Below are 12882 nucleotides of genomic sequence, written 5' to 3'. Positions count from 1 at the left end.
CAGTCAATATCTGGGAAATTAAAATCCCCCATTATAAGACTCTCTGATTTACTGGCCCACTCTATTTCCCTGTACAATATCTTATTATACTCATCAGAGTCATTAGGCCTATAGCACACTACTACTCTCAATTTTGATTTCCCTATGCTTATGTCACACCAAACTGACTCGACACTGCCCTGTCCATCGATGTTGACTGGCTTCACTTCCTTGGACTTTATGTGTTTCTTAATTAATAGCATAACCCCTCCTCCCCTCCTGTCCTGTCTATCCTTCCTATACACATTGTATTCCCCAAATTCCAGTTCCGCATTACTTATATCTGTGTGACACCACGTCTCTGATATCCCAACAATATCTGCCTTTGATGTTTTGAGCAATACCTCAAATTCATCAAATTTATTTACCAAACTCCTAGCATTGGTGTACACGCAGGTATACATGCACCTGTTTCTATTCTAAGCTACCCTAACACAACCCATGTGTTTACTTGTACCGCAATGACTACCAGCAGTCTCTGAAATATCCTGCATCTTGTTTTCCAGGCTTCTGCTCATTTCAATAGAAGCAGTGCAAGAATCACTTCCACCTCTGCCAGTGGCTACTGTTAATCTATTAGTCCTTGTATCCCCCCCAACTAGCAGTTTTCCGACCCACCTAACACTGCCTCGACAGCATCAGCAAAAATTCTTGCACCCTTTCTATTTAAGTGTATCCCATCCCTGTAGAAGCAATCTCTCCTGTTAACAAGTACAGTCCAGGCTGAAAAAAATTCTACCCCTTGAGCCTTGCACAATCCCTCCAGGGCCGAATTGATCGACAAGGCTCTCATCATATACTCCCTCCTATCGTGTCTGGGCAGAATTGCAGACACTTTCAAGTTCAACCCTAATTCACGGCTTTTTTTCAACAGTGACCTGTACTTGCTAAGTAATTCCGCCGGTCTCCTATTCTTAATATCATTAGTGCCAACGTGTACAACTATATCACCTTTTGTGCCCTTAAAAGATGATATCCGCTCTACAACGTCATCAACCTTTGCCCCTGGCAGACATACCCTGGTCCTATTCCACCTATCCTTTTTACAAAGCATGTTCCCCGTTTCCCTGACAATAGAGTCACCAACAACTACTAGTTCCTGTGGGACCAGCGCATTCTGCCTAGGGGGCTGCCTCTGTGTTGCCTGAATGACCAAGTGCAAGCTCTGGCGTTGATGTGGGCAGCTGAGAGCTTGATGGGCCCCTCAATTTATTTCCTTCGAGGGCATCCACCCTGTCCTTCAAGCTCTCATAAAGGCCCATAACAACACTGAGTTGTCGCCTGATTTCCTTGCACTCCTTACATCGTGCACACACAAAGACATCCCCCTTGGCAGTATCATGTCCCGTACCCGACTGCTCCGCAAACATCAAGCAAACAGTGCATTTTAAAAGACTGTGATTCAGAGGGCAACTGCCCCCCTCAGTTCTCCCCTGAACCACAGCACTCCCATTAGCTTGAGCCTTTTGCTTTGCTGCTCTGGTCAGAGTCATGATTCCGATTTAATTCAATAAAATTCAAAACAAAAATTAAATCCTTAAGTTATATCCCAAAACAGTTATGTTATATATATATATTTTCGGTATCTAGTGTTTTCTACGAGTTCCCTTTATACAACTTCCGTATCACGTGTACCACTATAGTTATGTATTAATTATTTGTTACGATTAAGTCGTTATATATAGAGTTAAAAATACAATTTAATTGACAATAAAGTTTATCAAGATTAATAGATTTACTGATTAATTGACAATATTATATTATGCACTATACTACACTAAGCTTATGCTATCGTGTAAAAATGGCGGGAATTCACAAACGGTATTTCTACGGACTCGTAAGTATCGATTAGCTTCCAAATCTCGCTATCTCAATTTAGAATAAACTAAGGATCCTAACTAGGTCTATAATCTACTTATAGAAGATAATTTGATATAACAATTGGTTAATAAATCGACTAAATTTGGTTAAAAAAAAAAAAAAAAAAGACCTCTCGTTCAATTTGTGACACGTGGATTTGATACCTTTACCGATACTAAGTAATATCTACAAAATCTCTGTCTAAGTTAAACTTTAAACTAAGTATCGTAACTAGGAATATAAAGCTACTCTAGAAAATAAGTTAATATGACAATTTAAACTAATAAAATTACTTCTACTCTTTCTAAAGTAATGGAGAAATCACTTAACCGCCAACTCTAAAACTATCTAAAAACCTTCCTTCTGATCAACGATTGCCAGTATGGATTCTGTCAGTGTCGATCCACAGGTGATATTCTGGCCTATGTTGCCAATTTATGGACAAATTCAATGGAAAAGTTCAATGAAACACAAGAAGTTGCTCATGACATCTCAAAGGCTTTCAATCGTATCTGGCATAAAGATCTTCTAAACAAGCTTCCATCTTATGGTTTGCCACCTGTTCTTTGTAATTGGTTATCCAGTTTTCTCTTTGACTGCTCACAGAGGGTGATGGCAGATGGCTCTCTGTCTTCTAACATCACTACTAATGCTGGTGTCTCCCAAGGTTCAGTTCTTTTCTTCCATTCTTTTCCTCTTGTATATTAATGACGTTCTTTCATTGATCAGATATCCTATCCATAGTTTTGCTGATGATAGCACATTGCATTCCACTTTCCAGTTTGAGAAACCTTGCCCTGTTCAATCAGCTTCAACTTCTCGAATATCCGCCATCAATTCCTTAAATGCTGATCTCCAGGTAAATCTTCAGTGGGGCAAAGACAACTTACTTGATTTCAGTCCTAAAACTCAGTCCTGTCTTATATCTCACAAAAAGGATTCTTCTCTCTTATGCTAATCTTTGGTGACACTCCGATTTCTAGGCAAGATGATATATCTCTTTTGGGGATTACCGACTTTTAATCCCTCTTGGCATAAGCACATTACAAATATTGCTTCCTCTGCATTTAAAAAACTTTGTTTTCTCTTTTGCTCTCGGCGTTACTTTTCTTCCAAACAGCTGTTCACTCTGTACAAATCGCAAATCCATCCTACCATGGAATATCGTTCCTACATTTGGGGCGATGCCCCTAAAACCTCTCAGACTTCTAGATTCCATTCAGAAGAGGGCAGTTAGGTTAATTAATGACTGATCTCTAACAGAGTCTCTCCACTTGCTGTCTCATAGATGTACTGTTTCTGCTGCATGCCTTTTCTACAGATACTTCCACGGGCACTGTTCTTCTGAATTTGCTTCTATAATTCCCGCTCTCTCTTTCAAAACAGTCCAAACACGTGCTGCCACCAGCCAACATCCATTTACTATCCAACTTCAAACTCACAGAACCAACTTTTCATCTTCCTCGTTTATTCATTGAACTGCCGTTTTCTGGAACAACCTTCCTTCATACATATATCCTAAAAATTACAGTGTACAGAAGTTCAAGTCGATAAATACCTTCTTTTGTCTTCTCAACCTCCAACCCATGCATGGTACTATAGGTTCTAATACCTCTCGTGTTTGGGGTTTTCATAAAAAAAAATGCTCATCTGTTATTCTGTTTCTTTTTAAATATTTATTTTATTTTACGAGTGAAAAAAATCTGCTTGCAAACATACATTGAACAAGCTATATCAAAAAGAAAGTAGTCATTTTCATGGCATTTTCTTTTATTAGCGGAAAATATTCAGATGGGAAAGCCTTGTAGAATTCAAATAGTTTATTTTTGCAATCTATATACTTATTTTTGAATCATATTTTGGCTTGAAGATCAATAATTTCAAGTTGCAATCTGGGGTTGTAGTTTTCAGCCATAGAAGTAAATGGGTTCTCAAACAAAAGAAAATCGACTTTCAAACTTGTCAAAAAGTAATTGTAATAACAAAAGGCAACGATTCTTTGGAAATGTGTTTTTCCCTTAGCTCAGTACCACATTCAAAATGAAATAAACTGTCTTGCTCAACTGGGATTTAAATAATAACAACTTATTCTGATACGATTTAATGTCACCAAACAAATCAGACCAATTTTCCTTTCCCTTGTAGTTTTTAATTAAGAGCATTTAAATGACTAGAAATGTATGTATGAATTGCAAGATCAAACAGCCACTCCATATTTGATAGCTGTTTTATTGGTTTCCCTTTTTCTGTGTTGAAATGTTCGGTGATGTTTCAACAGCCACATTAAGGCCATGTGATCTTTTAAAATTTACAGTTGAAATAACCACATTCATAACGTGTTGGAGATCCAATACTTTCCCATAAAGAGCTTCTTGATGCACAATGTAGTGAATTCCAATTGGACTTTCAGCTCCAATATCTATCATTTTCTTGGTTATTCTACCTATAAGCCCAATGTTTTTACCAATCATATTTTTGTCTAGGTTTTTAATATTTAATCCTAACTTTTTGATAGATTGGCAAAAAGTTCAAAAAGATTTTCACCTGTAGTTGTTCCACGCATAATCTGTAGATCAGCTAAATCTTCAACTGGTACAAAATTATCATTAATTCCATGTATGAAGATGAGGAGTTGGGCTGTGTCATTTACATCAGTATTGTCATCCAGTGCCACACTAAAATATTTAATTTGTTTTATGTTTTCCAAAAGTTGTTTGAACAAATTCTTTCCAATATCTTCTAATCTTCACATAATTGTTTGTCGAGACAAACTAATATCTTGTATCATTGTTCGTTTCTCCGGACAAATTCTTCCACAACTTTTAACAAACAATGCTTAACAAATTCACCATCGTTGCACAAAAGTGATCAAATGTGCAACTTGATAACTGGCACGTACAGCAGATAAATTTCTTGACTGACACATTTTCAGTATGTTTTGTTGTTTTCTTAATTCGTTTTGTAACTTTGAACACTTTTCTTTTCGCAGCACTCCTTTATGTTGATCATAAGATTTATGATTAGAATCAGTCATTTTAAATTATATTCTTTAAAAACTCACACAGTCTCCTGACACAAAACACACGCAGGTAATCAATGAAGAAATGGTAATTTCTTCGTGGTAATCAATGAAGAAATAGTCTTCAGTCCACCTTGGATCAAAAACACGACACTCCAAATCGATTTTCCCCTTTTGGAACATTTTTAAGAATGATTTTTTTTAATTAAATACAGATTAATAATTAATTTAATGCAATGAACAAGCTATATCAAAATACATAACTGTATTTAGTGTACATATGACTGCCCTGAACACATGTATCTGTTTGAGCTGGACACTTGCATGCCTGTACACGCAGTGGCGATCAATGCTGTTTTAGTTCACTTTCCACGCGGGCCTTATAAAAATTAATCGTGGGCCATAGGTTGGACACCGCTACACTATATGATCCAATGTATTCGAACACAGAGTTAACTGCAAAAAGAGATTCTATTTCAAACTAACTTGCTAAAAAGATTTCAAAAGAGAAACCTGTGCAGGACAGTAATTAACTAAACCCAAATGAAGAAATAACTAAATTTACAAAATATCACTATGGTCAAAAAATATCAAAAATCAGAAAAGATCACAAAATATCAAAAAGAGGAGGGAGGAGAAGGAAAACACTAGATATCACTGAGCTATTTGGGAAGAAACAGAATGAAAATGAAAGTGAAGAATGAAATGAAGAAAAAGAACAAAACAGAGTCCCTTGAATTATTCTAATTTTCCAGGATGAAACATAAAAGGACTTTCTTAATAGAACAGTAAAAAAGAAGCTAGAAGAAAAGCCATAGTTTTTTAATTTTCACTCAAATGCTCTGGGTTTGCAAATATCCTCTCCATAGTTCAAGATTTCTTTGGAAAAATACTTAACATTTCATTGGAAATGTTTTTAGCAGGTTAGTTTGATTTACATTGGCCTTTTAATTAGCTATTTTTTCTTTTTAGTCAGCACATCATGCTGGTATTTTAAATTAGGCATACTGTTCCTTTCACTCAATACATCTTTTGTATTTGTTTGCTTTTTACTTTTTGACATGAATAAAGTCTATACTGGGGGTACCCTAGGTGCTCAGGGTGTCACGAAAAGTTCAACTCCTAACTGCTGTTATATCTCTGAAACTAATAGACAAAAGTATAAACAATTTATGCTTATTTTGTCAGGTATATAATGCAGTCGACGAATATGCAAGAAAAAATTAGAAATTTTGATATTTAATATCATTTTTTTCGAAAAAACTAAAATGTTTACATTTTGGTCATTTGCTGTTGCGCCTTGGTTACTTTCACTCTCAATAGCAGTGATGCAACAAGTGCAGTGACGCAACAAGTACAACGCATGCACCCAAGAAAACTCAATTGTACGTAACAAGTTGCATACAATTGAGCAAAAAAATTGTTGCCCTTTGAGAGCTCTACAAGGATATATAACTAGATTTATTTCAAATCGGATTTTTAGTTTTCGAGAGTTGAACAACTCGTTAAAGCAGCTACTTCGTTCAGTTACTTCACATTTGTCGAGCAGTGCAGTTGTGTTTCATTTAGTTAAGTTGTGACGATGCCGAAAGTTACATCAACTAAACGTGTTCAAAGATTTTGACAAAATCACAAATCTAATGTTGAAAAGCAAGCACATCCTCGACTTCATGGAATCAACATTTGATCTTGAATTCACATCAGATCCTACAAAATCTACTATCTGTGGTCAATCGTATATCGACTTGGTCTTTAATCCCAGTGTTAATAATTTGAATTGTCTCAATTATCCTACTTTAGTTACCACAAACCTTTATTGTTGATTGTAAATTAAAATACCGAACAAAATAAAACTGATTTTATTAAGCTTAAATTGTATTTTTTCATTTCACATGATGTTATTCATGGATCCACCTTCAGCTCCATGGAGCTAATGTCGATTTTTTTGTTTTATTTTTTTAAACTTTTATTTTGTGTTTCAATAGGATAGCTTTTATTCATTATGCATGTGCAGGATAGTTTTTATTCATTATGCATGTGCAGGATAGTTTAAAGTTCATTTGAAAGGTTTATTTATTATTTTTCCTTTTCATGTTGATTGCATTGAAGTCAGGGTTCTTGTTCAGTTGAGATTGGATTTTGTAAGATGGTTAGGTTAAAGAAAATTACGTTGCATATGTTATGAGATTTTATTCACGATATTATATTTTTGTTATCTTCAGTGGGTCTTGCAAATATAAATAGCTTATGTTCTAATGAATTAGTTGAATGAAGTATACGAAACAGAACATTATTCTTTGTTGATAATATGAAAAGTTATTTATAGTAATATAAATCAAGTGAAAAGATTTACAATATAGGTAATAACTCACCATAAACATCTCCACCATGATCTTCTATAATATCTAAGCAGGCACCATCACTTATATCCCAAACGTGAATGGTGTAATCCCAGCTACCTGAGAGAATAATATTTGGAAGCTCTGGGCTCCACAGCAAGCCTCGTACAAACTGTGTGTGACCTTCAAGCACCCGCACAGCAGTACCAGAAGTATAATCCCAAACCCGAACTGTACTAAAAAAAAAAAAAAAAAAACACCCTTTTCTTCAGTGAAAACTAACCTTTCTTTATAAAGTACAAAATGTTGATATAAAAATTAAATTTTAAAATTTATTATAACAAGTGTAATGAAGATAAGTTTATTATAATAAAAGTAGCGAAAATAATATATAATTGCTGGTAATGCAATTAGTAACTGGTTTATTTGTGAAAACAATTTTGTGTACAAGGATAAGGTAATTATTTAAAATTAGTTTATCAATCCTTTCATAAGAGAGTTCTCCAAACACATGTGGCTTTCAGGAGTGACTTTGCTGAATGTGCATGGGGTTTGAATAGTGAATTAATTTGGAATTACTGTGACCCAAATGTAGAACTCTGCATTTACTAGCATTAAAGCTCAATGGCTATTTTTTAGGCCAGTTGCATAATTTGTCTAAGTTTTGTTGCAAAAACATTCCTGGTTCTGTTTGTTAAAAACCCTGTCCAGCTTAATATCATTAATACCAATATATATAATGTTGGTGGAATCACAGAACCATGAGGAAATTGAGCATACAGTGAATACTTAAATGAGTGGTACACATGAACAGGCGAAGTTTTTACCGGCTCCTGCAAATAGAGAAATTTTGCTTTTTTATTGACTTAAATTGGCATATTAATTTATTTTTTAGAGTTGCTTTATATTCCTAGTAACAATACTTTAGTTTAATTTGAATTTAGACAGAGATTTTGTAGGTTATTATTTAGTATCGGTAAGGGTATCAAATCCACGTGTTGAACGGGTTTTTCAGCTCCCGTGAACGAAAAGTTTTTAATTATACTTAGCCACTTTATTAACTTAATTGTTAGATTAAATTATTTTCTATAAGTAGCTTATAGACCTAGTCAAGCTCCGTGGTTTATTTTGAATTTAGATAGCATGATTTGGAAAGTAAATAATACCTCGTGTCCGTAGATTAACCATTCGTAACTTGCCACCATTGTTATACGATACAACGTGTGCACCAAACTAGACAGCATAAGGTCTAACAGAAAACTAGCTAGCATAAGGTTTAATGGAAAACTAGATAGCGAGTATAATAGTATCAATTAATCAGTAAAATTTATTAATCTTATTAAATTTCATTGTTAATTGAATTGTACTTTAACCAAATAAATATAGTGACCTAGTTTTTACAAACATAACATCATAAATTAATACATAAGTTGGCAGGGGATAAGAAAGTCATATAATATAACTTGGAGATAACATTCGATATCGAAATATAAAAAATTTGTATATATATATAGTGTTATAACTGCATTGGGATATAAGTTTAGGGTTATATTTTGCATTGGAATTTTATTGAACTTGAATAGAAATCATGACTCAGACCAGAGCAGCAAAGCAAAAGGCTCAAACTAATGGAAGTGCTGTGGCTCAGGGGAGAACTGAGGGGGACAGTTGTCCTCTGAATCACAGTCTATTGAAATGCACTGCTTGTTTGATGTTTGTGGAGCAATCAGGAATGGGACATAATATTGCCAAGGGGAATGTCTTTGTGTGTGCGCGATGTAAGGAGTGCGAGGAAATCAGGCACCACCTCAGCATTGTTATGGGCTTATATGAGAGCTTGAAGGAGAGGGTGGATGCCCTCGAAGGATTTAAATTGAGGGGCCCATCAAGCTCTCAGCTGTGCACATCAATGCCAGAGCTTGCACTTAAACATCAAGCAACACAGTGGCAAACCCCAAGGCAGAATGCGCTGGTCCCAAAGGAACTAGTTGTTGTTGTAGGTGACTCTATTGTCAGGTAAACGGGGAACATATTGTGCAAAAAGGATAGATGGAACAGGACCAGGGTATGTCTGCCAGGGGCAAAGGTTGATGATGTTGTAGAGCAGATATTATTTTTTAAGGGCACAAAGGGTGATATTGTTGTACACATTGGCACTAATGATATTAAGAGTAGGAGACCGGCAGAATTACTTAACAAGTACAAGTCAATGCTGAAAAAAAAGCCGTGAGTTAGAGTTGAATTTGAAAGTGTCTGCAATTCTGCCCAGACACGATAGGAGGGAGCATATGATGAGAGCCTTGTCGGTCAATTTGGCCCTGGAGAGATTGTGCAAGGCTCAAGGGATAGAATTTTTCTCAGCCTGGTCTGTGCTTGTTAACAGGAGAGACTGCTTCTACAGGGATGGGATACACTTAAATAGAAAGGGTGCAAGAATATTTGCTGATGCTATCGAGGCAGACTTAAGAGGGTCGGAAAACTGCTAGCTTGGGGAGATACACGGATTAATAGATTAACAGTACCTGCTGGTAGAGGTAAAAGTGATTCTTGCACTACTTCTATTGAAATGCAATTGAGCAGCAGCCTGGAAAGCAAGGCAATGGGGATTTCCAGGACTGCTGCAAGTCATAGTGGAACAAGTAAATACATGGACTATGTATAAGTATAGTGGGAAAGCATCAATAATACATAGCCAAATCTGAATTCACAGAATGTTAGCAAAACGGCATCGTTTTAAGTTATATCTCATATTGTGAATACCTTCACAGCGAATTGCCATGATATTGCACTACTTTGAATAAGTCACGCTTCACCCGAGTAGAAGACTAATGTTACTTATTCTCAGATGGATACCACATAGAATAAGTAACATTAGTCTTCTCCTCAGTTGAAGTGTTACTTATTCAAAGTAGTGCAATATCATGGCAACTCATTGTGAAGGTATTCACAATACGAGATATAACTTAAAACGATGCCGTTTTGCTAACATTGTGTGAATTCAGATGTAGCTATATATTATTGATGCTTTTGCACTATACATATACATAGTCTGGACTTTTCCATAGCTTGAGGCTTCAGCCCTAAACGTTTTATAGTGTAAATACATGGGCTGTGTTAGGGTAACTAAGAGTAGAAACAGGTGCATGTATACTTGCATGTATACTTACATGTACACCAATGCTAGGAGTATAGTTAATAAATTCGATGAGCTTGAAGTGCTACTCAAGACATCAAAGGCAGATACTGTTGGGATATCAGAGACATGGTGTCACACAGACATAAGCATTGCAGAACTAGAATTTGGGGAGTACAATGTGTACAGAAAGGATAGAAAGGACAGAAAGGGAGGAGGGGTTATGCTGTTAGTTCAGAAACACAAAATCTAAGGAAGTGCATCCGATTGATGTGAGTAGATAATGCAATGTTGAGTCTGTTTGGCGTGACCTAAGCACTGGGAGAGGAAAAATGAGAGTAGGTAGTGTTATAGACGAAATGAAATTGATGAGTATAATGAGCAATTGTGCAGAGCAATAGAGTGGGCCAGTAAATCAGAGTGTCATATAATGGGGGATTTTAATTTCCCAGAGATTGACTGGAATTTGTGGGTTGGTCACCCACACACTAGCAAGACTTTTGTGGATTTATTGGATGATTCTTTTCTACAGCAGCATGTTCAGGAGGCAACTAGAGGGAGTAATACTCTTGATTTGATTATCAGTAGTGATTCTCCATGCATCAAGAATTTGCAGATAAAGGAACCACTAGGTGGCAGTGATCACAGCGTGCTGAAGTGGGATTTACTCAAAGAGTAAATCCCACTTAGAAGTAACTACCATCAAGGGTAAGGGGAAAGATTTTTGCTTTCGTAAAGGTGACTACGGTGGTCTCAGAAAGCATTTAGATTCTATATGGTGGGACCAACTGATGATGTTACCAACAGCAAATTTAAAATGGAAAGCATTCAAAGAATTAACCTTGGAAGCTACTAGGCTTTTCATACCAGCAAAGAAATATTGTACAAGATTTAGGCCTAAATGGGTGTCAGATGAACTAATTTGACATGTGACAGAGAATAAAAAGGAAGGGATACATATAAATTAATATGTGACACAGAAACCTATGATAGATATAAGCTGGTCTGTAACCAAGTTACAAAGGAGGTTAGGCAGGCAAAGGCAGATTATGAGAAATCTATGGCAAAGGATGCAAAGAAAAACAGCAGAGAGTTCTTTACTTATGTAAACTCCAGAAGGAAGGGGAATGAATCAGAGTGGTCCACTTGATATTGATGGTTCAACTGTTGATGATCCTGCTCGGTGGCTAACAAACTAAATGAGTATTTTGCATCTACATTCACACATGAGGAGTTATTCAGGGAGGGGAATGCCAGAGGTCAATTAAACTCTGGCAGTGAGCATGATGATTTTGTAATAACTGAGAGAAAAGTGAAGGAGAAATTGTTGAAGATAAACATAAAAAAGGCACCCGTGAGGGATAGGATCTATCCAATTATATTAAAGGAGGCTGTTATTTTGTTGTTATTGTTATTTGGTTTTTAGGAGCATTAGCAACTAAGGCCATATTGCTCCGGGATATGCGGTGGTCATTCCCTGACCTTCCCGCATCCTCCGTATTTGGTGGTGACGGGCTCGAACCCCGGTCTAATCAAGAAGCGTGTGCTACGCACTGTTGCTCCTTCCCACCTGGCCACGGAGACGCCTTAAAGGAGGCAGCAAAGGAAGTAAGCAAACCCTTAGCCATAATTATGAGAGCTTCTTTCAACTCAGGGGAGGTACCCATGGACTGGAGATGTGTAAATGTGACCCCAATTCACAAAGGAGGATCAAAGGGAGACACAAGTAATTACAGACCTTTAGTTTAACTTCTTTTCCAGATAAATTAATGGAGGCACTGGTTAAAGAAGCACTGCAGGATCATCTAGACAAGACTTCAGTTACAGCTTGGACACAGCATGGTTTTGTTAAGGGGAAGTCTTGTCTGACCAATCTGATTGGATATTATGATGTGGTCACAAAGGAACTGGATGTAGGAAATAACTTTGATATCATATATTTGGATCTTAGAAAGGCTTTTGATACTGTTGCACATGGAAGACTGCTGCACAAATTGGAGCAGTGTGGCATTGGAGGCAAATTGCTGCTATGGATAAAGGGGTGGTTGAGGGGGAGAAGACAGAGAGTGGTAATCAATGGACACTGCTCTTTGTGGACTAATGTTATTAGTGGAGTTCCTCAGGGTTCAGTGTTGGGTCCATTGTTGTTTTCTGTATTTATAAATGATACTGATGATGGTATATCAGCCTTATTGTCCAAGTTTGCAGATGATACTAAGGTTGTCAGGGTTGTTAAGGACACTAATGACAGTACGCTGCTGCAACAGGATCTAGAAAGGTTGAGCAGATGGGCTGAGAGGTGGCAAATTAAGTTTAACATTGACAAATATAAAGTACTACATATGGGAAGCAGTAACCCCAGAGTAATGTATCAACTCTGTGGTACAACACTGACAGTGGTAGAGAATGAAAAGGACCTGGGGGTAATTGTGCAGTGCAGACAGTCTGCAAGAGTAGCTCATGGTGTGTTGTCAATGATTGTTTAAAAACAG

At 36.6% G+C, this 12882-nt stretch overlaps 1 protein-coding gene across 1 annotated transcript in view; it reads right to left on the bottom strand.

The window, feature by feature from the left end:
- The window catches only part of LOC150088053 (WD repeat-containing protein 17-like), a 350289-nt gene that overhangs the window by 177878 nt on the left and 159529 nt on the right, over positions 1 to 12882 (bottom strand). The window contains exon 11 of the mRNA XM_090369994.1: positions 7291 to 7493. Coding sequence (XP_090226120.1) covers positions 7291 to 7493 — 203 coding nt within the window. The remainder of the gene's footprint in view (positions 1 to 7290; positions 7494 to 12882) is intronic.

This window comes from Mastigoproctus giganteus, chromosome 3 (genome assembly GCF_048544385.1).
Source record: "Mastigoproctus giganteus isolate SK-2022 chromosome 3, ASM4854438v1, whole genome shotgun sequence".
NCBI lineage: Eukaryota > Metazoa > Arthropoda > Arachnida > Uropygi > Thelyphonidae > Mastigoproctus > Mastigoproctus giganteus.
Note: the sequence above shows the minus strand (reverse complement) of the source record. Positions and strands in the feature narration are given on the sequence as shown.